This window comes from Orbicella faveolata, unplaced genomic scaffold, assembly GCF_042242905.1.
Source record: "Orbicella faveolata isolate gen_17 unplaced genomic scaffold, um_ofav_v1 contig_14, whole genome shotgun sequence".
NCBI lineage: Eukaryota > Metazoa > Cnidaria > Anthozoa > Scleractinia > Merulinidae > Orbicella > Orbicella faveolata.
Genome location: NW_028301541.1, coordinates 1,446,356 through 1,473,993, shown reverse-complemented (window position 1 = coordinate 1,473,993; position 27,638 = coordinate 1,446,356). Strand labels below are relative to the sequence as shown.

Genomic DNA, 27,638 nt, shown 5'->3' with positions numbered 1-27,638 from the left:
TTAAATTGACTTCATAAAGCTGTTTGTGTTACACTTTAATATCATAATGGCCATATGCCACTATTATTACGCAGTGCGGTCAAGAGAGCATGAATAGGAGAATTATTCTGCCTTCTCTGATGAAGGCTCGATTTCCGCCGCTCTCTCGAGTCTGGTCTACGTTCCTCCGCGAGAAGAGACGGCTGAACGCGTGAGCGTCAACTTTCGGGGGAGGAGGTAAGTAAGTTAGTAAAATCCTTTATTTAAATACGATAAGATTAAAAGCATTACATGCTTGAGGGGTCATGTGTAACTAACTAGTATCTAAGTAACCTACCAGTTAAAGTGGATAAAATATATCAAATGCATAATCACACTTAAAAGTAAATCCAATACAATGCATAATATATAGCGGGTAGGCGTATAATAAATAAGCCAGGAATGAGCAATCGTACAATTTTTTAACTATTACTCGTGGTGTAGTCCTTAATTGCACTCGCTTTCATACGATTTCCTATACTAATAATAGAGTTCAGAAAGTTATCATACGGTACTAGGAAACCTTGAGCATAGAGTGGTTTTCAATTGAGTGTCCTAAAACCAAAACCAAACCAATTACTTACCAATTAGACTACTATGGGTGCATTGGAAAGTTTTAGCTTGAATAAGGTCTAGTTTTAAGAGTACACATGGGCATTAGATTTCTAGAACAAATAATATTTTCCAGCTGTTGTTTTGGCGTCAGGACGTACCAGAATACCAGCGGATGTCGGAGGGCCATACTGGAATAGTTTCCTTGAACACTGCAGTTCGCGTTTCGTCTCCCTTTGTAACCTTTACCTGATACAAAAACACACCAAATATTCTTTAAGTGACATGTTCTGAGCATTTGAGTGACACAAAATTAATGGCTAGTTTAGAGCTACTTATTTGTATTACTCTTACTGCAGATACCAGGTCTAAACATGGGCATTTTTTCCGCTTGTTTGTCAATATAAACCAGTCTTTCGCCCACAGTGGCAAACGTAAGCGAAATACGAATCGAATTGAACTGAAAGTTTCATTTTTGTGAATCACTTATCTAGACCATTCATCTGAAAAAGTTTGAGGAATTTGATTTTTTCTGGTCCAAATGGCCATAGTTGAAAATTACAGAGGGCGCCTCTTAAGAGTCACCGAGACTGGAAAATATCCCCCAAGTTCCGGAAAATCGAGCCGAAGTTGGTCAAAATTAAAATGCGGGCAAGGCGGTCTCGGCTACTCTATGAGTCTTAAAGTGAAGTGGGGCTATATTTCGGCCCAGAACGTCGAAAACGAGCGTTCAAAAATGTTTGCTGTGTCCTTTTCACTGGAATTAAACCAAGGGCATCAGGAGTTAGTTTAAAGCCCTCAGGACTTGAAAATATCCCCCAAGGTCCTGGAAATCGAGCTGAAGTTGGTCAAAATCATGGTGCACGCAAGGCGGTCTCGGCTAGTCTTTGAGTCTTAAAGTGAAGTGGGGCTATATTTCGGTCCAGAAGCTCGTAAGTGAGCGTTGAAAAAGTTTCGCTGTGTCCATTTCACTGCAAACCAAGGCCATCAGGAGTAAGTTTAGAGTCCCTGGGACTGGAAAATACCCCCACCTTCCAGGAAATCAAGCTAATGTTGGTCAAAAGTTAGTTTAGAGTCCCCAGGACTGTAAAATATCCCCCAAGGTACGGGAAATCGAGCGGAAGTAGCTCAAAATAACGATGCGCGGAAGGCGATCTCGGTTACTCTATGAGTCTTAAAGTGAAGTGGGGCTATATTTCGGCCCAGAAGCTCGAAAGCGAGCGTTCAAAAAGTTTTCCTGTGTCCATTTCACTGCAAACCAAGGGCATCAGGACTTAGTTTAGAGTCCTCAGGACTGGAAAATATCCCCCAAGTTCCGGGAAATCGAGCAAAAGTTGCTCAAAATAACGATACGCGGAAGGCGATCTCGGTTACTCTATGAGTCTTAAAGTGAAGTGGGGCTATATTTCGGCCCAGAAGCTCGAAAGCGAGCGCTGAAAAAGTTTTGCTTTGTCCATTTCACTGCAACCCAAGGCCATCAGGAGTTAGTTTAGAGTCCTCAGGACTGGAAAATATCCCCCAAGTTCCTGGAAATCGAGCTGAAGTTGGTCAAAATCATGATGCGCGCAAGGCGGTCTCGGCTAGTCTTTCAGTCTTCAAGTGACGTGGGGCTATATTTTGGTCCACAAGCTCGTAAGTGAGCGTCGAAAAAGTTTTGCTTTGTCCATTTCACTGGAAACCAAGACCATCAGGAGTTAGTTTAGAGTCCCTGATACTGGAAAATATCCCCCAACTTCCGGGAAATCAAGCTAATGTTGGTCAAAATCACGATGCGTGTAAGGCGGTCTCGGCTACTCTATGAGTCTTAAAATAAGGTGCGGCTATATTTCGGCTCAGAAGCTCGAAACTGAGCGTTCAAAAAGTTTTGCTGTGTCCATTTCACTGCAAACCAAGCACATCAGGAGTTAGTTTAGAGTCCCCGGCAGTGGAATATATCCCCGAAGTTCCGGGAAATCGAGCCGAAAATGGTCAAAGTCACGATGCCCGTAAGGCGGTCTTGGCTACTCAATGAGTCTTAAAGTGACGTGGGGCTATATTTCGGCCCAGAAGGTCAAAAGTGAGCGTTCAAAAAGTTCTGCAGTGTCCATCTTACTGCCAACCAAGGCCATAAGGAGATAGTTGAGAGTCTCCAGGACTGGAAAATATCCCCCAAGTTTAGGTAAATGGAGCCGAAGTTGGTCTAAATCACGATGCGCGCAAGGTGGTCTCTGCTAGTCTTGCAGTCTTAAAGTGAAGTGGAGCTATATTTCGGCCCAGAAGCTCAAACGTGAGCGTTCAAAAAAATTTTCTGTAACCATTTCACTGGAAACCAAGAGCATCATGAGTTAGTTTAGAGTCCCCGAGACTGGAAAATATCCCCTAAGTTCCGGGAAAGCGAGCCGAAGTTGATCAAAATCACGATGCGCGCAAGGTGGTCTCCGCTACTCTATGAGTCTTAAAGTGAAGTGGGGCTATATTTCGGCCAAGAAGCTTGAAAGAGAGCGTTCAAAACGTTTTGCTGTGTCAATTTCACTCCAAACCAAGGCCATCAGGAGTTAGCTTAGAGTGCCCGGGACTGGAAAATATCCCCCAATCTCCGGAAAATCGAGCCGAAGTTTGTCAAAATCACGATGCCCGTAAAACGGTCTCGGCTACTCTATGGGTCTTAAAGTAGAGTGGGCCTATATTTCGGCCCAGAAGCTCTAAAGTGAGCATTCATAGAGTTTTGCTGTGTTTATTTCACTTCAAACCAAGGCGATCAGGAGTTAGTTTAGAGCCCCCAGTAATGGAAAATATTCCCCAAGTTCCGGAAAATCGAGCAAAAGTTGCTCAAAATAACGATGCGCGGAAGGCGGTCTCGGCTACTCTTTTAGTCTTAAGGTGAAGTGGGGCTATATTTTGGCCCAGAAGCTCGAAAGCGAGCGTTCAAAAAGTTTTGCTGTGTCCATTTCACTGCAAACCAAGGCCATGAGGAGTTAGTTTAGAGTCCCCAGGACTGTAAAATATCCCCCAAGTTCCGGGAAATCGAGCGGAAGTTGGTCAAAATCAAGATGCGTGTAAGGCGGTCTCGGCTAGTCTTTCAGTCCTAAGGTGAAGTGGGGCTATATATCGGCCCACAAGCTGTAAAGTGAGCATTCAAAAAGTTTTGCTCTGTCCATTTCACTGCAAACCAAGCCCATCAGGAGTTAGTTTAGAGTCCTCGGTAGTGGAAAATATTCCTCAAGTTCCGGGAAATCGAGCAAAAGTTGCTCCAAATAACGATGCGCGGAAGGCGATCTCGGTTACTCTATGAGTCTTAAAGTGTAGTGGGGCTATATTTCGGCCCAGAAGCTCGAAAGGGAGCGTTCGAAAAGTTTTGCTGTGTCCATTTCTCTGCAAACCAAGGACATCAGGACTTAGTTTAGAGTCCTCAGGACTGGAAAATATCCCCCAAGTTCCGGGAAATTGAGCAAAAGTTGCTCAAAATAACGATGCGCCGAAGGCGATCTCGGTTACTCTCTGAGTCTTAAAGTGAAATGGGGCTATATTTCGGAGCAGAAGCTCCAAAGCGAGCATTGAAAAAGTTTTGCTTTGTCCATTTCACTGCAAACAAAGGCCAGCAGGTGTTAGTTTAGAGTCCCCGGAACTGGAAAATAACTCTCAAGTTCCAGGAAATCGAGCCGAAGCTGTTCAAAATCACGATGCGCGCAGGGTGGTTGTCGCAACTGTATGAGTCTTAAAAGGAAGTGGGGCTATCTTTCGGCCTTGAAGCTCGAGACCGAGCGTTCAAAAAGTTTTGCTGTGTCCAATTGACTGCAAACCAAGGCCATCAGCATTTTGTTTACAGTCCCTGGGACTCGAAAATATGCCCCAAGTTCAGGGAAATCGAACCGAAGTTGGTAAAAATCACGATGCGCGCAAGGCCGTCTCGGCTAGTATTTGAGTCTTAAAGTAAAGTGGGGCTATATTTCGGCCCAGAAGCTCGAAAGTGAGCGTTGAAAAAGTTTTGCTGTGTCCATTTCACTGTAAACCAAGGCCATAAGGAGTTAGTTTAGAGTGCCCAGGACTGTAAAATAACTCCCAAGTTCCAGCAAATTGAGCCAAATTTGCTGAAAATCACGATGCGCATAAGGCAGTCTCGGCTACTCTTTTAGTCTTAAAATGAAGTGGGGCTATAGAAGCTCGACACCCAGCGTGCGCTCCTTTTACCTGTGTCCATTTCAGTGAAAACTTAGGCCATCAGGAATTAGTTTAGAGTCCCCGGGACTGGAAAATATCTCCCAAGTCACGGCAAATCAAGCCAAAGTTGCTCAAAATCACGATGCGCGTAAGGTGGTCTCGGCTACTCTTTCAGTCTTAAAATGACATGGGGCTATAGTTTGGCCTAGAAGCTCGACACCCAGGGTGCGCTCCTTTTACCTTGTCTATTTTACTGAAAACTAAGGCCATCAGAAGTTGGTTTAAAGTTCCCGGGACGGGAAAATATCCCCCGACTTCCGGCAAATGGAGCCAAAGTTGCTGAAAATCTTGATGCGCGTAAGGCGGTCTCGGCTTCTCTTTCAGTCTTAAAATGAAGTGGGGCTGTAATTCGGCCTAGAAGCTCGAAACCCAGCGTGCGCTCCTTTTATCTGTGTCCATTTCACTGAAAACTAAGGCCATCAGGAGTCCGTTTAGAGTCCACGGGACCGGAATATATCCCCCAAGTTCCGGCAAATCGAGCCAAAGTTTGTGAAAATCACGATGCGGGCAAGGCGGTCTCCGCTACTCTTTCAGTCTTAAAGTGAAGTGGGGCTAAATTTTGGCCAAGAAGCTCGAAAGTGAGCGTTCAAAAAGTTTTGCTGTGTCCATTGGACTGGAAACCAAGGCCATCAGAAGTTACCTTAGAGTCTTCGGGGATGAAAAATATCCCCCAAGTTCCGCAAAATCGAGCCAAAGTTGGTAAAAATCAGAATGCGTGCAAGGCGGTTTCGGCTAGTCTTTCAGTCTTTAGGTTAAGTGGGGCTAGATTTCGGCCAAAAGCTCGAAAGTGAGCGTTCAAAAAGTTTTCCAGTGTACATTTCACTGCAAACCAAGGCTATCAGAGGTTAGTTTAGAGTCCCCGGGACTGGAAAATATCCCCCAGGTTGCGGGAAATCGAGCCGAAGTTGGTCAAAGTCACAATGCGCGCAAGGCGGTCTCGGCTAGTGTTTCAGTCTCAACGTGAAGTGGGGCTATATTTCGACCCATAAGATCGAAAGTGAGCGTTTAAAAAGTTTTGCTGTGTCCATTTCACTGCAAACCAAGGCAGTCAGGAGTTAGTTTAGAGTCGCCGGGACTAAAAAAATATCCCCGAAGTTCCGGGAAATCAAGCCGAAGTTGTTCAAAATCCTGATGCGCGCAAGGCGGTCTCGGCTAGTCTTTCAGTCTTAAAGTGAAGTGGGGCTATATTCCGGCCCAGAAGCTCGAAAGTGAACGTTCAAAAAGTTTTGCTGTGTCCATTTGACTGCAAACCAAGGCCATAAGGAGTTACTTTAGAGTCCCCAGGAATGAAAAATATCCCCCAAGTTCCGGAAAATCGAGCCAAACTTTGTCAAAATGACGATGCGCGCAAGACGGTCTTGGCTAGTCTTCAGTCTTGAGGTTAAGTGGGGCTAGATTTCTGCCCAGAAGCTCGAAAATGAGCGTTCAAAAAGTTTTGCTGTGTCGATTTCACTGCCAACCAAGCCCATCAGGAGTTAGTTTAGAGTACCCGGGACTGGAAAATATCCCCCAAGTTCCAAGAAATTGAGCTGAAGTTGATCAAAATCACGATGCGCTCAAGGCGGTTTCGGCTACTCTTTCAGTCTTAAAATGAAGTGTGGCTATATTTCGGCCTAAAAGCTCGACACCGAGCGTCCGCTCCTTTTACCGGTGTCCATTACACTGAGAACTTAGTCCATCAGGATTTAGTTTAGAGTTTCCGGGACTGGAAAATATCCCCCAAGTTCCGGCAAATCGAGCCAAAGTTGCGGAAAATCACTATGCGCGTAAGGCGGTGTCGGCTACTCTTTCAGTCTTAAAAAGAAGTGCGGCTATATTTCGGCTTAGAAGCTCGACACCGAGCGCGCGCTCCGTTTACCTCTATTTATTTCTCTGAGAACTAAGCCCATCAGGAGTTAGTTTAGAGTCCCCAGGACTGGAAAATATCCCCCTAGTTTCAGCTAATCAAGCCAAAGTTGCCCAAAATCACGATGCGCGTAAGGCGGTCTCAGCTACTCTTCCAGTCTTAAAATAGAGTGGGGCTATATTTCGGCCTAGAAGCTCGACACCCAGCGTGCGCTCCTTTTACCTGTGTCCATTTCACTGAGAACTAAGGCCATCAGGAGTTAGTTTAGAGTCCCCGCGACCGGAAAATACCCCCCAAGTTTCGGCAAATCGAGCCAAAGCTGCAAAAATCACGATGCCCGTAAGGCGGTGTCGGCTACTTTTTCAGTCTTAAAATGAAGCAGGGCTATATTTCGGCCTACAAGCTAGACACCGAGCCTGCGCTACTTTTGCCTGTGTCCATTTCACTGAAAACTAAGGTCGTCAGGAGTTACTTTAGAGTCCCTGGGACTGGAAAATATCCCCCAAGTTCCGCAAATAAAGCCAAAGTTGCTCAAAATCACGATGCGCGTAAGGGGGTCTCGGCTACTCTTTCAGTCTTAAAATGAAGTGGGGCTATAATTCGGCCTAGAAGCTCGACACCAAGCGTGCGCTCCTCTTACCTGTGTCCATTTCACTAAAAGCTAAGGCCATCAGCAGTTAGTTTAGAGTCCCTGGCACTGGAAAATATCCCCCAATTTCCAGTAAATCGAGCTAAAGTTGCTCAAAATCACGGTGCGCGTTAGGCGGTCTCGGCTACTCTTTCAGTCTTAAAATGAAGTCGGGCTATATTTTTTGGCCTAGAAGCTCGACACCAAGCGTGCGCTCCTTTTGCCTGTGTCCATTCCACTGAAAACTAAGCCCATCAGGAGTTAATTTAGAGTCCCCGAGACTGGAAAATAGCTCCCAATTTCCGAGAAATCGAGCCAAAGTCGCTCAAAATCACGATGGGCGTAAGGCGGTCTCGGCCACTCTTTCAGTCTTAAAATGAAGTGAAGCCATTTCGGCCTAGAAGCTTGAAACCGAGCGTGCGCTCCTTTTGCCTGTGTCCATTTCACTGAAACCTAACGCCATCAGGAGTAAGTTGAGACTCCCCGAGACTGGAAAATATCCCCCAAGTTCCGGCAATTGGAGCCAAAGTACCTCAAGATCACGATGCGCGTAAGGCGGTCTCAGCTACTCTTTCAGTCTTAAAATGAAGTGGGGCTACAGTTCGGCCTAGAAGCTCGACACCGAGCGTGCGCTCCTTTTGCCTGTGTCCATTTCACTGAAAACTAAGCCCATCAGGAGTTAGTTTAGAGTCCCCGGGACTGGAAAATATCCCCCAATTTCCGAGAAATCGAGTCGAATATGAACAAAATCACAATGCGGGCAATGAAGTCTCGGCTATATTTCGGCCCAGAAGCTCGAAACGGAATGTTCAACAGATTTTTTGCTCTGTCCATTTTACCGCAAACGAAGGCCATCAGCAGTTAGTTTAGAGTCCCCAGTACTAGAAAATATCCCCTAAGTTCCTGGAAATCGAGCCGAAGTTGGTCAAAATCACGTTGCGTGGAAGGCAGTCTCGGCTACTCTATGAGTCTTAAAGTAGAGTGGGGATATATTTCGGCCCAGAAGCTCAACAGTTAACGTTCAAACACTTTTGCTGTGTCCATTTCACTCAAACCAAGCACATCAGGAGTTAGTTTAGAGTCCCCGGGACTGGAAAATATCCCCCAAGTTCCGGGAAAGCGAGCCGAAGTTGGTCAAAATCACGATGCGCGCAATGGGGTCTCCGCTACTCTATGAGTCTTAAAGTGAAGTGGGGCTATATTTCGGCCAAGAAGCTTGAAAGCGAGTGTTCAAAAAATTTTGCTGTGTCAATTTCACTCCAAACCAAGGCCATCAGGAGTTAGTTTAGAGTGCCTGGGACTGGAAAATATCCCCGAAGCTCCGGGAAATCGAGCCGAAGTTTGTCAAAATCACGATGCCCGTAAAACGGTCTCGCCTACTCTATGGGTCTTAAAGTAGAGTGGGCCTATATTTCGGCCCAGAAGCTTGAAAGTGAGCGTTCATAGAGTTTTGCTGTGTTCATTTCACTTCAAACCAAGGCGATCAGGAGTTAGTTTAGAGCCCCCGGTAGTGGAAAATATTCCCCAAGTTCCGGGAAATTGAGCAAAAGTTGCTCAAAATAACGATGCGCGGAAGACGGTCTCGGCTACTCTTTTAGTCTTAAGGTGAAGTGGGGCTATATTTTGGCCCAGAAGCTCGAAAGCGAGCGTTCAAAAAGTTTTGCTGTGTCCATTTCACTGCAAACCAAGGCCATCAGGAGTTAGTTTAGAGTTCTCAGGACTGTAAAATATCCCCCAAGTTCCGGGAAATCGAGCGGAAGTTGCTCAAAATGACGATGCGTGTAAGGCGGTCTCGGCTAGTCTTTCAGTCTTAAGGTGAAGTGGGGCTATATGTCGGCCCAGAAGCTCTAAAGTGAGCATTCAGAAAGTTTTGCTCTGTCCATTTCACTGCAAACCAAGTCCATCAGGAGTTAGTTTAGAGTGCCCGGTAGTGGAAAATATTCCCCAAGTTCCGGGAAATCGAGCAAAAGTTGCTCAAAATAACGATGCGCCGAAGGCGATCTCGGCTACTGTATGAGTCTTAAAGTGAAGTGGGGCTATATTTCGGCCCAGAAGCTCGAAAGCGAGCGTTCAAAATGTTTTGCTGTGTCAATTTCACTGACAACCAAGGGCATCAGAAGTTAGTTTAGAGTCCTCAGGACTGGAAAATATGCCCCAAGTTCTTGGAAATCGAGCTGAAGTTGGTCAAAATCACGATGCGCGCAAGGCAGTCTCGGCTACTCTATGAGTCTTAAAATAAGGTGCGGCTATATTTTGGCTCAGAAGTTCGAAACTGAGCGTTCAAAAAGTTTTGCTGTGTCCATTTCACTGCAAACCAAGGCCAGCAGGTGTTAGTTTAGAGTCCCCGGAACTGGAAAATAACTCCCAAGTTCCAGGAAATCGAGCCGAAGTTGGTCAGAATCACGATGCGCACAGGGCGGTTTTCGCAACTCTATGAGTCTTAACGTGAAGTGGGGCTATCTTTCGGCCTTGAAGCTGGAGACCGAGCGTTCAAAAGTTTTGCTGTGTCCAATTGACTGCAAACCAAGGCCATCACCATTTTGTTTAGAGTCCCTGGGACTGGAAAATATGCCCCAAGTTCAGGGAAGTCGAGCCGAAGTTGGTCAAAATCACGATGCGCGCAAGGCCATCTCGGCTAGTCTTTGTGTCTTAAAGTAAAGTGGGGCTATATTTCGGCCCAGAAGTTCGAAAGTGAGCGTTGAAAAAGTTTTGCTGTGTCCATTTCAATGCAAACCAAGGCCATCAGGAGTTAGTTTAGAGTGCCCAGGACTGTAAAATAATTGAGCCAAATTTGCTGAAAATCACGATGCGCATAAGGCAGTCTCGGCTACTCCTTTAGTCTTAAAATGAATGAAGTGGGGCTATATTTGTGCGCTCCTTTCACGTGTGTCCATTTCAGTGAAAACTTAGGCCATCAAGAATTAGTTCAGAGTCTCCGGGACTGGGAAATATCTCCCAAGTCACTGGAAATCAAGCCAAAGTTGCTCAAAATCACGATGCGCGTAAGGCGGTCTCGGCTACTCTTTCAGTCTTAAAATGAAGTGGGGGTATAGTTTGGCCTAGAAGCTCGACACCCAGCGTGCGCTCCTTTTACCTTGTCTATTTTACTGAAAACTAGGACCATCAGGAGTTGGTTTAAAGTTCCCGGCACGGGAAAATATCCCCCGACTTCCGGCAAATGGAGCCAAAGTTGCTCAAAATTCTGATGCGCGTAAGGCGGTCTCGGCGACTCTTTCAGTCTTAAATTGAAGTGGGGCTATAATTCGGCCTAGAAGCTCGACACCCAGCGTGCGCTCCTTTTACCTGTGTCCATTTCACTAAAAGCTAAGGCCATCAGCAGTTAGTTTAGAGTCCCTGGCACTGGAAAATATCCCCCAATTTCCAGTAAATCGAGCTAAAGTTGCTCAAAATCACGGTGCGCGTTAGGCGGTCTCGGCTACTCTTTCAGTCTTAAAATGAAGTCGGGCTATATTTTTTGGCCTAGAAGCTCGACACCAAGCGTGCGCTCCTTTTGCCTGTGTCCATTCCACTGAAAACTAAGCCCATCAGGAGTTAATTTAGAGTCCCCGAGACTGGAAAATAGCTCCCAATTTCCGAGAAATCGAGCCAAAGTCGCTCAAAATCACGATGGGCGTAAGGCGGTCTCGGCCACTCTTTCAGTCTTAAAATGAAGTGAAGCCATTTCGGCCTAGAAGCTTGAAACCGAGCGTGCGCTCCTTTTGCCTGTGTCCATTTCACTGAAACCTAACGCCATCAGGAGTAAGTTGAGACTCCCCGAGACTGGAAAATATCCCCCAAGTTCCGGCAATTGGAGCCAAAGTACCTCAAGATCACGATGCGCGTAAGGCGGTCTCAGCTACTCTTTCAGTCTTAAAATGAAGTGGGGCTACAGTTCGGCCTAGAAGCTCGACACCGAGCGTGCGCTCCTTTTGCCTGTGTCCATTTCACTGAAAACTAAGCCCATCAGGAGTTAGTTTAGAGTCCCCGGGACTGGAAAATATCCCCCAATTTCCGAGAAATCGAGTCGAATATGAACAAAATCACAATGCGGGCAATGAAGTCTCGGCTATATTTCGGCCCAGAAGCTCGAAACGGAATGTTCAACAGATTTTTTGCTCTGTCCATTTTACCGCAAACGAAGGCCATCAGCAGTTAGTTTAGAGTCCCCAGTACTAGAAAATATCCCCTAAGTTCCTGGAAATCGAGCCGAAGTTGGTCAAAATCACGTTGCGTGGAAGGCAGTCTCGGCTACTCTATGAGTCTTAAAGTAGAGTGGGGATATATTTCGGCCCAGAAGCTCAACAGTTAACGTTCAAACACTTTTGCTGTGTCCATTTCACTCAAACCAAGCACATCAGGAGTTAGTTTAGAGTCCCCGGGACTGGAAAATATCCCCCAAGTTCCGGGAAAGCGAGCCGAAGTTGGTCAAAATCACGATGCGCGCAATGGGGTCTCCGCTACTCTATGAGTCTTAAAGTGAAGTGGGGCTATATTTCGGCCAAGAAGCTTGAAAGCGAGTGTTCAAAAAATTTTGCTGTGTCAATTTCACTCCAAACCAAGGCCATCAGGAGTTAGTTTAGAGTGCCTGGGACTGGAAAATATCCCCGAAGCTCCGGGAAATCGAGCCGAAGTTTGTCAAAATCACGATGCCCGTAAAACGGTCTCGCCTACTCTATGGGTCTTAAAGTAGAGTGGGCCTATATTTCGGCCCAGAAGCTTGAAAGTGAGCGTTCATAGAGTTTTGCTGTGTTCATTTCACTTCAAACCAAGGCGATCAGGAGTTAGTTTAGAGCCCCCGGTAGTGGAAAATATTCCCCAAGTTCCGGGAAATTGAGCAAAAGTTGCTCAAAATAACGATGCGCGGAAGACGGTCTCGGCTACTCTTTTAGTCTTAAGGTGAAGTGGGGCTATATTTTGGCCCAGAAGCTCGAAAGCGAGCGTTCAAAAAGTTTTGCTGTGTCCATTTCACTGCAAACCAAGGCCATCAGGAGTTAGTTTAGAGTTCTCAGGACTGTAAAATATCCCCCAAGTTCCGGGAAATCGAGCGGAAGTTGCTCAAAATGACGATGCGTGTAAGGCGGTCTCGGCTAGTCTTTCAGTCTTAAGGTGAAGTGGGGCTATATGTCGGCCCAGAAGCTCTAAAGTGAGCATTCAGAAAGTTTTGCTCTGTCCATTTCACTGCAAACCAAGTCCATCAGGAGTTAGTTTAGAGTGCCCGGTAGTGGAAAATATTCCCCAAGTTCCGGGAAATCGAGCAAAAGTTGCTCAAAATAACGATGCGCCGAAGGCGATCTCGGCTACTGTATGAGTCTTAAAGTGAAGTGGGGCTATATTTCGGCCCAGAAGCTCGAAAGCGAGCGTTCAAAATGTTTTGCTGTGTCAATTTCACTGACAACCAAGGGCATCAGAAGTTAGTTTAGAGTCCTCAGGACTGGAAAATATGCCCCAAGTTCTTGGAAATCGAGCTGAAGTTGGTCAAAATCACGATGCGCGCAAGGCAGTCTCGGCTACTCTATGAGTCTTAAAATAAGGTGCGGCTATATTTTGGCTCAGAAGTTCGAAACTGAGCGTTCAAAAAGTTTTGCTGTGTCCATTTCACTGCAAACCAAGGCCAGCAGGTGTTAGTTTAGAGTCCCCGGAACTGGAAAATAACTCCCAAGTTCCAGGAAATCGAGCCGAAGTTGGTCAGAATCACGATGCGCACAGGGCGGTTTTCGCAACTCTATGAGTCTTAACGTGAAGTGGGGCTATCTTTCGGCCTTGAAGCTGGAGACCGAGCGTTCAAAAGTTTTGCTGTGTCCAATTGACTGCAAACCAAGGCCATCACCATTTTGTTTAGAGTCCCTGGGACTGGAAAATATGCCCCAAGTTCAGGGAAGTCGAGCCGAAGTTGGTCAAAATCACGATGCGCGCAAGGCCATCTCGGCTAGTCTTTGTGTCTTAAAGTAAAGTGGGGCTATATTTCGGCCCAGAAGTTCGAAAGTGAGCGTTGAAAAAGTTTTGCTGTGTCCATTTCAATGCAAACCAAGGCCATCAGGAGTTAGTTTAGAGTGCCCAGGACTGTAAAATAATTGAGCCAAATTTGCTGAAAATCACGATGCGCATAAGGCAGTCTCGGCTACTCCTTTAGTCTTAAAATGAATGAAGTGGGGCTATATTTGTGCGCTCCTTTCACGTGTGTCCATTTCAGTGAAAACTTAGGCCATCAAGAATTAGTTCAGAGTCTCCGGGACTGGGAAATATCTCCCAAGTCACTGGAAATCAAGCCAAAGTTGCTCAAAATCACGATGCGCGTAAGGCGGTCTCGGCTACTCTTTCAGTCTTAAAATGAAGTGGGGGTATAGTTTGGCCTAGAAGCTCGACACCCAGCGTGCGCTCCTTTTACCTTGTCTATTTTACTGAAAACTAGGACCATCAGGAGTTGGTTTAAAGTTCCCGGCACGGGAAAATATCCCCCGACTTCCGGCAAATGGAGCCAAAGTTGCTCAAAATTCTGATGCGCGTAAGGCGGTCTCGGCGACTCTTTCAGTCTTAAATTGAAGTGGGGCTATAATTCGGCCTAGAAGCTCGACACCCAGCGTGCGCTCCTTTTATCTGTGTCCCTTTCACTGAGAACTAACGCCATTACGACTTAGTTTAGAGTCCGCGGGACTGGAAAATATCCCCCAAGTTCCGGCAAATCGAGCAAAAGTTGCTCAAAATCACGATGCGCGTCAGGCGGTCTCGGCTACTAATTCTGTGTTAAAATAAAGTAGGGCTATATTTTGGCCTAGAAGCTCGACACCGAGCGTGCGCTCCTTTTACATGTGTACATTTCACTGAAATCTAAGGCAATCAAGAGTTATTTTTGAGTCCCCGGGACTGGAAAATATCACCCGAGTTCGCGCATATCAAGCCAAAGTTGGTCAAAATCACGATGCGCGCAAGGCGGTCTCGGCTACTCTAGGAGTCTTAAAGTGAAGTGGGGCTAAATTTCGGCCCAGAAGCTCGAAAAGGAGCGTTCGAAAAGTTTTGCTGTGTGCATTCCACTGAGAACTAAGGACATCAGGAGTTAGTTTAGAGTCCCCGGGACTAAAAAATATCCCCCAAGTTCCGAGAAATCGAGCCGAAGTTGAGCAAAATCACCATGCGCGCAAGGCGGTTTTGGCTAGTCTTTCAGTCTTAAAGTGAAGTTTTAGTATATTTCGGCCAAGACGCTCGACAGTGAGCGTTCAAAAAGTTTTGCTGTGTCCATTTCAGTGCAAACCAAGGCAATCAGGAGTTAGTTTAGAGTTCCCGGGACTGAAAAATATCCCTTAAGTTTCGGCAAATCGAGCCGAAGTGGGCCAAAATCACGATGCGCGCAAAGCGCTCTCGGCTAATCTATCAGTGTTAAGGTGAAGTAAGGCTATATTTTGGCCATAAACCTCAAAAAGGAGCGCTCAAACTGTTTTCCAGTGTCTCTTTCACTGTAAGCCAAGGCAATCAGGTGTTAGTTTAGAGTCCCCGGGACTGGAAAATATCCCCCAAGTTCTGGCAAATCGAGCCGAAATTGGTCAAAATCACGATGCACAGAAGGCAGAAGTCTTAAAGTGAAGTGGGGCTATATTTCAGCCCAGAAGGTCGAAAGGGAGCGTTCAAAAAGTTTTTCTGTGTCCATTTCACTGCAAACCAAGGATATCAAGAGATAGTTTAGAGTCCCCGGGACTGGAAAATATCCCTTAAGTTCCGGCAAATCGAGCCAAAGTTGCTGAAAATCACGATGCGCGTAAGGCGGTCTCGGCTACTGTTTCAGTCTTAAAATGAAGTGGGGCTATATTTCTGCCAAGAAGTTTGACACCGAGCGTGCGCTCCTTTTACCTGTGTCCATTTCACTAAAAATTATGGCCATCAGGAGTTACTTTAGAGTCCCTTGGACTGCATAATAACCCCCAAGTTCAAGGAAATCGAGCCGAAGTTGGTCAAAATCACGATGCGCGGAAGGAGGTCCCGGCTCCTCTATGAGTCTTAAAAAGAAGTGGGGCTATATTTCGGCCTTGAAGCTCGCAAGGGAGCGTTCAAAAAGTTTTGCTGTGTCCATTTCACTGCAAACCAAGCCCATCAGGAGTTACTTTAGAGTCCCCGGAAATGGAAAATAACCCCCAAGTTCAAGGAAATCGAGCCGAAGTTGGTCAAAATCACGATGCGCGAAAGGAAGTCCCGGCTCCTCTATGAGTCTTAAAAAGAAGTGGGGCTATATTTCGGCCTTGAAGCTCGCAAGGGAGCGTTCAAAAAGTTTTGCTGTGTCCATTTCACTGCAAACCAAGCCCATCAGGAGTTAATTTAGAGTCCCCGGGACTGGAAAATATGCTCTAATTCCGGGAAATCGAGCCGAAGTTGGTGAAAATCACGATGCGCGCAAGGCGGTCGCGGCTACTCTCTGAGTCTTAAAGTGAAGTGGGGCTATATTTCGGCCCAGAAGCTCGAAAGTAAGCGTAAAAAAGTTTTGCTGTGTGTATTTCACCGCAAACCAAGGGAATGAGCACGTAATTTAAAGTCCCCGGGACTCCAAAATATCGCTCAAGGTCCTGAAAATCGAGCCGAAGTTTGTCAAAATAACGATGCGCGCAAGGCGGTCTCGGCTACTCTAGGAGTCTTAAAGTGAAGTGGGGCTATATTTCGGCCCAGAAGGTCGAAAGGGAGCGTTCAAAAAGTATTGCTGTGTCCATTTCACGGCAAACCAAGGCCATCAGGAGTTAGATTAGAGTCCCCGGGACTGGAAAATATCCCCCAAGTTCCGGAAAATTGAGCCGAAGTTGGCGAAAATCACGGAGCGCGGAAGGCGGTCTCGGCTACTCTATGTGTCGTAGAAAAAAGTTGGGCTATATTTCGGTCCAGAAGCTCGAAACTGAGCGTTGAAAACGTTTTCCTGTGTCCATTTCACTTCAAACCAAGGCCAGCAAGAGTAAGTTTAGAGTCCCGCGAACTGGAAGATATACCCCAAGGTTCGGGAAATCGAGGCGAAGTTGGTCAAATCACGATGCGTACAAGGCGGTCTGGGCTAGTCTATGAATCTTATAGTTAAGTGGGGCTTTATTTCGGCTAGGAAGCTCAAAAGCGAGCGTTCAAAAAGTTTTGCTGTGTCCATGTCACATCAAACCAAGGCCATAAGGAGTTAGTTTAGAGTACCCAGGACTGGAAAATATCCCCCAAGCTCCGGCAAATCGAGCCGAAGTTGGTGAAAATCACGAAGCGCGGAAGGCGGTCTCGGCTACTCTATGAGTCTTAAAATGAAGTGGGGCTATATTCCGGCCTAGAACCTCGCAATTCAGCGTGCGCTACTTTTACCTGTGTCCATTTCACTAAAAACTAAGGCCATCAGGAGTTAGTTTAGAGTCCCCAGGACTGGAAAATATCACTCAAGTTCCGGCAATTCGAGCCAAAGTTGCTGAAAGTCTTGGTGCGCTTAAAGCGGTCTCGGCTACTCTTTCAGTCTTTAAATAAAGTGGGGCTATATTTCGGCCTAGAACCTCGACACGCAGCGTGCGCTTCTTTTACCTGTGTCCATTTCACTGAAAACTAAGCCCATTAGGAGTTAGCTGAAAGACCCTGGGACTGGAAAATATCGCTCAATGTCCGGCAAATCGAGCCAAAGTTGCTGAAAATCACGATGCGCGTCAGGCAGTCTCGGCTACTCTTTTAGTCTTAAAATGAAGTAGGGCTATATTTCGGCCTAGAAGCTCAAAGCCGAGCGTATCCTTCTTTTACCTGTGTCCATTTCACTGAAAACTAAGGCCATCAGGAGTTAGGTTAGAGACCCTGGGACTGGAAAATATCTCCCAAGTTTCGGCAAATCGAGCCAAAATTGCTCAAAATCACGATGGGCGTGAGGCGGTCTCGGCTACTGTTTGAGTCTTAAAATGAAGTGGGCCTATATTTCGGACTAGAACAACGACACCCAGCATGCGATCCTTTTGCCTGTGTCCATTTCAGTGAAAACTAAGGCCATTAGGAGTTAGTTTAGAGTCCCCGGGACTGGAAAATTTCCCCCAAGTTCCGGGAAATCGAGCCAACGTTGGTCAAAATCACGATGCGCCTAAGGCGGTGTCAACTACCCTTTCAGTTTTAAAGTGAAGTTGGGCTATAGTTCGGTCCAGAAGCTCGAAAGTAATCGTTCAAAAGGTTTTGCTGTGTCCATTTCACTGCAAACCAAGGCCATCAGGAGTGAAAATATGCCCCAAGCTCCGGGAAATCCAGCCGAAGTTGGTCAAAATCGCGCTGCGCGTAAGGCGGTCTCGGCTACTCTTTCAGTCTTAAGGTGAAGTGGGGCTATATTTCGGCCTAGCAGCTCCAAAGTGACCGTGCGATCGTTTTACAGTTGTCCATTTCACTGCAAACCAAGGTCATCAGGAGTTAGTTTAGAGTTCCCGGGTTTGGGAAATATCTCCAAAGTTCCGGGAAATCGAGCCGAAGTTGGTGAAAATCACAATGCGCGTAAGGCGATGTCGCCTACTCTTTCAGTCTTAAAGTGAAGTTGGGCTATATTTCGGCCCACAAGCTCGAAACTGAGCGTTCAAACAATTTTTGTGTGTCCATTTCACTGCAAACCAAGGCCGTCAGGAGTTAGTTTAGAGTCGCCGGGCCTGGAAAATATCCTCCAAGTTCAGGGAAATCGAGCCGAAGTTGGTGAAGATCACGATGGGCGTAAGGCGGTCTCGAATACTCTTTCAGTCTTAAAGTGAAGTGGGGCTATATTTCGGCCTTGAAGCTCGAAAGTGAGCGTGCAGTCGTTTCACCTGTGTCCATTTCACTGCAAACCAAGGCAGTCAGGAGTTAGTTTAGGGTTCCCGGGTTTGGAAAATATCTCCAAAGCTCCGGGAAATCGAGCCGAAGTTGGTCAAAATCACAATGCGCGTAGGGCGACCTCGGCTACTCTTTCAGTCTTAAAGTGAAGTGGGGCTATATTTCGGCCCAGAAGCTCCAAACTGAGCGTTCAAAAAGTTTTTCTGTCTCCATTTCACTGCAAACCAAGGCAGTCAGGAGTTAGTTTAGAGTCCCCGGGCCTGGAAAATATCCCTCAAGTTTCCGGAAATCGAGCCGAAGCTGGTCAAAATCACGATGTGCGTAAGGCGGTCTCGGCTACTCTTTCAGTCTTAAAGTGAAGTGGGGCTATATTTCGGCCCAGAAGCTCGAAACTGAGCGAGCAGAAAGTTTTCCTGTGTCCATTTCACTGCAAACCAAGGCAGTCAGGAGTTAGTTTAGAGTCCCCAGGCCTGGAAAATATCCCTCAAGTTTCCGGAAATCCAGCCGAAGTTGGTCAAAATCACGATGTGCGTAAGGCGGTCTCGGCTACTCTTTCAGTCTTAAAGTGAAGTGGGGCTATATTTCGGCCCAGAAGCTCCAAACTGAGCGTTCAAAAAGTTTTTCTGTCTCCATTTCACTGCAAACCAAGGCAGTCAGGAGTTAGTTTAGAGTCCCCGGGCCTGGAAAATATCCCTCAAGTTTCCGGAAATCGAGCCGAAGTTGGTCAAAATCACGATGTGCGCAAGGCGGTCTCGGCTACTCTAGGAGTCTTAAAGTGAAGTGAGGCTATATTTCGGCCCAGAAGCTCGAAAGGGAGCGTTCAAAAAGTTTTGTTTTGTCCATTTCACTGAAAACCAAGGCAATCAGGAGTTAGTTTAGAGTCCCCGGGACTGCAAAATATCCCCCAATTTCCGGGAAATCGAACCGAAGTTGGTCAAAATCACGATGCGCCCAAGGTGGTCTCGGCTACTCTATGAGTCTTAAAGTTAAGTGAGGCTATATTTCAGCCGAGAAGCACGAAAGAGAGCGTTCAAAAAGTTTTTTGTGTCCATTCCACTGCAAACCAAGGCCATCAGGAGTTAGGTTAGAGTCCCCGGGAATGAAAAATATCCCCCAAGTTTCGGGAAATCGAGCCGAAGTTTGGTCAAAATCACTATGCGCGCAAGGCGGTCTCGGCTAGTCTTGCAGTCTTAAAGTGAAGTGGGGCTATATTTCGGTCCAGAAGCTCGATTGTCAGCATTCAAAAAGTTTTTGTGTGTCCATTGGACTGGAACCCAAGGCCATCAAAAGTTAGTTTAGAGTCTTCGGGAATGAAAAATATCCCCCAAGTTCCGCAAAATCGAGCCAAAGTTTGTAAAAATCCCGATGCGCGCAGAGCGGTTTCGGCTAGTCTTTCAGTGTTAAGGTTAAGTGGGGCTAGATTTCGGCCCAAAAGCTCGAAAGTGAGCGTTCAAAAAGTTTTGCTGTGTCCATTTCACTGCAAACCAAGCCCATCAGGAGTTAGTTTAGAGTCCCCGCGACTGGAAAATATCCCCCAAGTCACGGCAAATCAAGCCAAAGTTGCTCAAAATCACGATGCGCGTAAGGCGGTCTTGGCTACTCTTTTAGTCTTAAAATGAAGTGGGGCTATATTTCGGTCGTGAAGCTCCACACCCAGCGTGCGCTCCTTTTACCTGTGTCCATTTCACTGAAAACTAAGGCCATCAGGAGTTAGTTTAGAGTCCCCGGGACTGGAAAATATCCCCCAAGTTCTGGCAAATCGAGCCAAAGTTGCTCAAAATCACGATGTGCCTAAGGCGTTCTCGGCTAGTCTTCCAGTCTTAAAATGAAGTGGCGCTATAGTTTGGCCTAGAAGCTCGACACCCAGCGTACTCTCCTTTTACCTGTGTCCATTTCACTGAAAACGAAGTCCATCAGGAGTTGGTTTAAAGTTCCCGGGACTGGAAAATATCCCCCAACTTCCGGCAAATGGAGCCCACGTTGCTCAAAATCTCGATGCGCGTAAGACGGTCTTGGCTACTCTTTCAGTCTTAAAATGAAGAGGGGCTATAATTCGGCCTAGAAGCTCGACACCCAGCGTGCGCTTTTTTTACCTGTCTCCCTTTCACTGAACACTAAGGCCATTAGGAGTTAGTTTAGAGTCCCCGAGACTGGAAAATATCACCCAAGCTCGCGCAAATCAAGCCAAAGTTGCTTAAAATCACGATACGCGTAAGGCGGTCTCGGCTACTCTATGAGTCTTAAAGTGAAGTGGGGCTATATTTCGGCCCAGAAGCTCGAAAGTGAGGCTTCAAAAAGTTTTGCTGTGTCCATTTAACTGCAAACCAATGGCATCAGGAGTTAGTTTAGAGTCTTCGGAAGTGGAAAATATCCCTCAAGTTCAGAGAAATCGAGCCAAAGTTGGTTAAAATCACGATGCGCGAAAGGAGGTCTAGGCTGTTCTATGAGTCTTAAAGTGAAGTGGGGCTATATTTCGGCCCATAAGTTGGAAAGGGAGTGTTAAAAAAGTTTTTCTCTATCCATTTCACTGCAAGCCAAGGCTATCAGGAGTTAGTTTAGAGTCCGCGGGAATTTAAAATATCGCCCCAGTTCCGGCAACTCGAGCCGAAGTTGGTCAAAATCACGATGCGCAGAAGGCAGTCTCGGCTACTGTATGTGTCTAAAAGTGAAGTGGGGCTATATTTCAGCCCAGAGGGTCAAAAGGGAGCACTCAAAAAGGTTTCCTGTGTCCATTTCACTGCAAACTAAGGCAATCAGCAGTTAGTTTAGCGTCCCGAGGACTGGAAAATATCCCCGAAGTTCCGGCAAATCGAGCCGAAGTTAGTCAAAATTACGATGCGCGGAAGGCGGTCTCGGCTACTCTAGAAGTCTTAAAGTGAAGTGGGGCTATATTTCGGGCCAGAAGCTCGACAGTCAGCGTTAAAAAATTTTTCCTGTGTCCGTTTCACTGGAAACCAAGGCAACCAGGAGTTTGTTTAGAGTCCCCGAAACTGGAAAATATCCCGCAAGTCCCGGAAAATCGATTCGAAGTTGGTCAAAATCACGATAGGCGGAAGGTAGTCTCGGCTACTCTATGACTCTCAAAGTAAAGTGTGGCTATATTTCGGCCTAGAAGCTCGAAAGTGAGCGTTAAAAAAGTTTTTCTGTGTCTATTTCAGTGCAAACCAAGGCCATAAGGAGTTAGTTAAGAGTCCGTGGGACTGGAAAATATCCCCCAAGGTCCTCGAAATCGAGCCGAAGTTGGTGAAACTCACCATGCGCGCAAGGCGCTCTCGGCTACTCTATGAGTCTTAAAGAGAAGTGGGGCTATATTTCGTCCCAGAAGCTCGAAAGTGAGCGTTAAAAAAGTTTTGCTGTGTCAATTTCACTGCAAACCAAGGCGACGAAGAGTTAGTTTACAGTCCGCGGGACTGGAAAATATCCCCCATGTTCCGGGAAATCGAGCCGAAGTTGGTGAAAATCACGATGCGCGTAAGGTTGTCTCGGCTACTCTATGAGTCTTAAAGTGAAGTGGGGCTATATTTCAGCCCAGAACCTCGAAAGTGAGTGTTCAAAAACTTTTTGTGTGTCCATTTCACTGCAAACCAAGGCCATAAGGAGTTAGTTTAGAGTCCCCGGGCCTGGGAAATATCCACCAAGTTCCTGGAAATCAAGCCGAAGTTGGTGAAAATCACGATGCGCGTAAGGTGGTCTCGGCTACTCTTTCAGTTTTAAAGTGAAGTGGGGCTATATTTCGGCCTAGAAGCTCGAAAGTGAGCGTTCAATCGTTTTACCTGGGTCCATTTCACTGCAAACCAAGGCCATCACGAGTTAGTTTAGGGTTCCCGGGTTTTGAAAATATCTCCAAAATTCCGGGAAATGGAGCCGAAGTATGTCAAAATCAGAATCCGCGTAAGGTGATCTCGGCTACTCCTTCAGTCTTAAAGTGAAGTTGGGCTATATTTCGACCCAGAAGCTTGAAAGTGACCGTTCAAAAACTTTTCTGTGTCCATTTCACTGCAAACCAAGGCCATGAGGACTTTGGTTAGAGTCCCCGGGACTGGAAAATATCCCCTAAGTTCCGGAAAATCGAGCCGAAGTTGGTCGATATCACGATGCGCGTAACGCGGTCTCGGCTACTCTTTCAGTCTTTAAGTGAAAAAGGGCTATATTTCGACCCAGAAGCTCGAAAGGGAGTGTTCAAAATATTTTGCTGTGTCCATTTCACTGCAAACCACGGCCATCAGGAGTTATTGTAGAGTCCCCGGGACTGGAAAATATCCCCGAAGTTCCGGAAATCCACCCGAAGTTGGTCAAATCACGATGCGCGCAAGGCGGTCTCGGCTACTCTACTAGTCTTAAAGTGAAGTGGGGCTATATTTCGGCCCAGGAGCTCAAAAGTGAGCGTTCAAAAAGTTTTGCTGTGTCCCTTTCACTCTAAACCAATGCCATCAGGTGTTAGTTTAGAGTCCATAGGACTGGAAAAAATCCCCCAAGTTCCGGGAAATCGAGCGGAAGTTGGTCAAAATCACGATGCGCCCAAGGCGGTCTCGGCTACTCTATGAGTCTTTAAGTGAAGTGGGGCTATATTTTGGCCCAGAAGCTCAAAAGTGAGCGTTCAAAAAAGTTTTGCTGTGTCCATTTCACTTCAAACCAAGGCCATAGGGAGTTACTTTAGAGTCCCCGGGACTGGAAAATATCCCCAACTTCGTTGGAAATATAGCCAAAGTTGGTCAAAATCTCGATGCACGCTCGGCGGTCTCGGACACTCTATGAGTCTTAAAGTGAAGTGGGAATATATTTCGGCCAAGGAGCTTGAAAGTGAGCGTTTAAAAAGTTTTGTTGTGTCCATTTTACTGCCAACCACGGCCATCAGGAGATAGTTTAGAGTCCCCTCGACTGGAAAATATCCCTTAAGTTTCGGCAAATCGAGCCAAGGTTGCTCGAAATCACGATTCGCGTAAGGCGGTTTCGGCTACTCTTTTAGTTTTAAAATGAAGTGGGGCTATATTTCGGTGTAGAAGCTCGACAGCGAGCGTGCGGTCCTTTCACCTGTGTCCATTTCACTGAGAACTAAGGCCATTAGGAGTTAGTTTAGAGTCCCCGGAACTGGAAAATATCCCCCAAGTTGCGGAAAATTGAGCCAAAGTTGCTGAAAATTACGATGCGCTTAAGGCGGTCTCGGCTACTCTTTCAGTCTTAAAATGAAGTGGGGCTATATTTCGGGCCAAGAAGCTCGACACCGAGCGTGGGCTCCGTTGACCTGTGTTCATTTCACCGCGAACTAAGGCCATCAGGAGTTAGTTTAGAGTCCCCGGGACTGGAAAATATTCCCCAAGCTCCGGCAAATCGAGCCAAAGTTGCTGAAAAACACGATGCGCTTAAGGCGGTCTCGGCTACTCTTTCAGTCTTAAAATTAAGTGGGGCTATATTTTGCCCTAGAAGCTCGACACCGAGCGTGCGTAACTTTTACCTCTGTGTATTTTACTGAAAACTAAGCCCATCAGGAGTTAGTTTAACGTCCCCAGGACCGGAAACTATACCCCAAGTTCAGGCAAATCGAGCCAAAGTTTCTTAAAATCACGATGCGTGTAAGGTTGTCTCGGCTACTCTTTCAGTCTTAAAATGAAGTGGGGCTTCATTACGGACTAGAAGCTTGAAATGGAACGACCGCTCCTTATACCTGTATCTATTTCACTAAAAACTAAGGCTATCAAGAGGTAGTTTAGAGTCCTCGGGACGGGAAAATATGCCCCAAGTTCCGGGAAATCGAGCCGAAGTTAGTCAAAATTACGATGTGGGCAAGGCGGTCTCGGCTAATCTATGAGTCTTAGAGTGAAGTGGGGCTATATTTTGGCCCTGAAGCTCGAAAGTAAGCGTTCAAAAAGTTTTGCTGTGTCCATTTCACTTCAAACCAAGGCCATCAGGAGATAGTTCAGGGACCCCGAAACTGGAAAATATCCCCCAAGTTCAAGGAAATCGAGCCAAAGTTGGTCAAAATTACGATGCGGGCAAGGCGGTCTCGGCTACTCTATGAGTCTTAAAGTTAAGTGGGGCTATATTTTGGCCCAGAACCTCGAAAGTGAGCGTTCAAAAAGTTTTTCTGTGTCTATTTCACTGCAAACCAAGGCCATGAGGAGTTAGGTTAGAGTCCCTGGAACTGGAAAATACCCCCCAAGTACCGGCTAATCGAGCCAAAGATGCTCAAAATCACGATGCGCGCAAGGCGGTCTCGGCTAGTCTTTCAGTCCTAAGGTTAAGTGGGGCTAGATTTCTGCCCAGAAGCTCGAAAGTGAGCGTTCAAAAAGTTTTACTGTGTTTATTTCACTGCAAACCAAGGCCATCACGCGTTAGTTTAGAGTCCCCCAAACTTGAAAAAATCCCCATAATTCCGGGAAATGGAGGCGAAGTTGGTCAAAATCACGATGCGCGCAAGGAGGTCTTGGCTCCTCTATGAGTCTTAAAGTAAAGGAGGCCTAACTTTTCGCCTAAAACCTCGAAACCGAGCGTTCAAAAAGTTTTGTCGTGTCCATTTCACTTTAAACGAAGGCCATCAAGAGTTAGCTGAGAGTTCCTGGGACTGGAAAATATCCCCCAAGTTCCGGGAAGTCGAGCCGAAGTTGGTCAAAATCACGATACGCGCAAGGCGGTCTTGGCTACTCCATGAGTCTAAAAGTAAAGTTGAGCTATATTTCTGCCCAGAAGCTCGAAAGTGAGCGTTTAAAAAGTTTTGCTGTGTCTATTTCACTGCAAACCAACGCCATCAGGAGTTAGTTTTGAGGCCCTGGGACTGGAAAATATCCCCCAATTTCCGGCAAATCGAGCCAAAGTTGCTCGAAATCACGATGCGCGTAAGGCGGTCTCGCCCACTCTTTTAGTCTTAAAATGAAGGGAAGCTATTTCGGCCTAGAAGATCGACACCGAGCCTGCGCTCCTTTTGCCTGTGTCCATTTCACTGAAAACTAAGGCCATCAGGAGTTAGTTTAGAGTCCCCAGGACAAGTTCCGACAAATCGAGCCGAATATGAACAAAATCACAATGCGGGCAATGAAGTCTCGGCTACTCTATGAGTCTTAAAGTGAAGTGGGGCTATATTTCGGCCCTGAAGCTCGAAACCGAATGTTCAAAAGATTTTGGTCTGTCCATTTCACTGCAAACCAAGGCCATCAGGAGTTAGTTTAGAGTCCCCGCTACTAGAAGATATCCCCTAAGTTCCTGGAAATCGAGCCGAAGTTGATCAAAATTACGATGCGCGCAAGGCGGTCTCGGCTACTCTATGAGTCTTAAAGTAAAGTAGGGATATATTGCGGACCAGAAGCTCAAAAGTTAATGTTCAAAACGTTTTGGTGTGTCCATTTCACTGCAAACCAAGGCCATCAGGAGTTAGTTTAGAGTCCCCGGGACTGGAAAATATCCCCCAAGTTCCGGTAATCGAGCCGAAGATGGTCAAAATCACGATGCCCGTAAGGCGGTCTTGGCTACTCAATGCGTCTTAAAGTGAAGTGGGGCTATATTTCGGCCCAGAAGCTCGAAAGTAAGCGTTCAAAAAGTTTTGGTGTGTCCATTGGACTGGAAACCAAGGCCATGAGAATTAGTTTAGAGTCTTCGGGGATGAAAAATATCCCCCAAGTTCCGCAAAATCGAGCCAAAGTTTATAAAAATCACAATGCGCGCAAGGCGGTTTCGGCTAGTCTTTCAGTCTTAAGGTTAAGTGGGGCTAGATTTCGGCCCAGAAGCTCGAAAGTGAGCGTTCAAAAAGTCTTCCAATGTCCATTTCACTGCAAACCAAGGCTATCAGAGGTTAGTTTAGAGTCCCCGGGACTGGAAAATATCCCCCAGGTTGCGGGAAATCGAGCCGAAGTTGGTCAAAATCACAATGTGCGCAAGGCGGTCTCGGCTAGTGTTTCAGTCTTAAAGTGAAGTGGGGCTATATTTCGACCCATAAGATCGAAAGTGAGCGTTTAAAAAGTTTTGCTGTGTTCATTTCACTGCAAACCAAGGCAATCAGGAGTTAGTTCAGAGTCGCCGGGACTAAAAACTATCCCCGAAGTTCCGGGAAATCGAGCCGAAGTTGTTCAAAATCCTGATGCGCCCAAGGCGGTCTCGGCTAGTCTTTCAGTCTTAAAGTGAAGTGGGGCTATATTCCGGGCCAGAAGCTCGAAAGTGAACGTTCAAAAAGTTTTGCTGTGTCCATTTGACTGGAAACCAAGGCCACCAGGAGTTACTTTAGAGTCCCCAGGAATGAAAAATATCCCCCAAGTTCCGGAAAATCGAGCCAAAGTTTGTCAAAATGACGATGCGCGCAAGACGGTCTTGGCTAGTCTTCAGTCTTGAGGTTAAGTGGGGCTAGATTTCTGCCCAGAAGCTCGAAAATGAGCGTTCAAAAAATTTTGCTGTGTCCATTTCACTGTAAACCAAGCCCATCAGGAGTTAGTTTAGAGTACCCGGGACTGGAAAATATCCCCCAAGTTCCAAGAAGTTGAGCTGAAGTTGGTCAAAATCACGATGCGCTCAAGGTGGTTTCGGCTACTCTTTCTGTCTTAAAAGGAAGTGTGGCTATATTTCGGCCTAAAAGCTCGACACCGAGCGTGCGCTCCTTTTACCGGTGTCCATTTCACTGAGAAGTAAGTCCATTAGGATTTAGTTTAGAGTTTCCGGGACTGGAAAATATCCCCCAAGTTCCGGCAAATCGAGCCAAAGTTGCGGAAAATCACTATGCGCGTAGGGCGGTGTCGGCTACTCTTTCACTCTTAAAAAGAAGTGCGTCTATATTTCGGCTTAGAAGCTCGACTCCGAGCGCGCGCTCCGTTTACCTCTGTTTATTTCACTGAGAACTAAGCCCATCAGGAGTTAGTTTAGAGTCCCCCGGACTGGAAAATATCCCCCTAGTTTCAGCTAATCAAGCCAAAGTTGCCCACCTGATTATCTTTAAGTCTAAGAAAAATCACGTGACTCATCTCATGAATCAAGCTAGATGGGCGTTTTATACCAATATTATCGATCAGAACAGTGCCGATCAAGGAAGGCTATTTAGAGCTACCAAGAAACTCCTTTTCAGAAAGGATGAATTATCTTTTCCTGACTATCATGACAAAACGGCCCTAGCCAATGACATCAACGGCTTTTTCGTTCGTGAGATCACCAGAATTCGTTCAGACATCGATGCCACTGTTGTGGATGATGGAGTACCCACTCCACCTGAAGTAGAAGTCGTTCCAACATGTTTATCTTTAAGCGCCTTCCACCCTCTTACTGAGAATGATGTATGGGCTTTAATCCAGATGTTAGCTAAGAAGTCTTGTCTAACGGACCCCATGCCAACATCACTGGTCGTCGGTTGTCTTGATGTGCTCCTCCCCGTCATCACGCGCATAGTTAACTCATCGCTGTTCTCAGGCTACTTTCCTGGTGAATGGAAGGAAGCTCTTGTCAACCACCTCCTAAAGAAGGCTGGCCTTGATTCGGTGTTTAAAAACCTTCGACCTGTGAGTAATCTTCAATTCCTATCAAAATTGACAGAACGCGCTGTATTTGACCAGACGTACAACCACATCATGGATCTTGGCCTGTATCCTCCACTCCAGTCTGCATATCGTAAATGCCATAGTACCGAGACTGCGCTCCTAAAAGTCCAGAATGATATACTAATGAATATGA

General features: G+C 46.4%; 1 protein-coding gene across 1 annotated transcript in view; it reads right to left on the bottom strand.

Moving 5' to 3' along the window:
* Nucleotides 1-26,938, bottom strand: part of LOC149113600 (uncharacterized) — a 31,648-nt gene extending 4,710 nt beyond the window's left edge. Inside the window, exons 1-2 of the mRNA XM_089287361.1 lie at nucleotides 26,900-26,938; nucleotides 732-819 (exon numbers count right to left, since the gene is read on the bottom strand). Coding sequence (XP_089143487.1) covers nucleotides 732-819; nucleotides 26,900-26,938 — 127 coding nt within the window. The remainder of the gene's footprint in view (nucleotides 1-731; nucleotides 820-26,899) is intronic.
* Nucleotides 26,939-27,638: the final 700 nt, after the last annotated feature.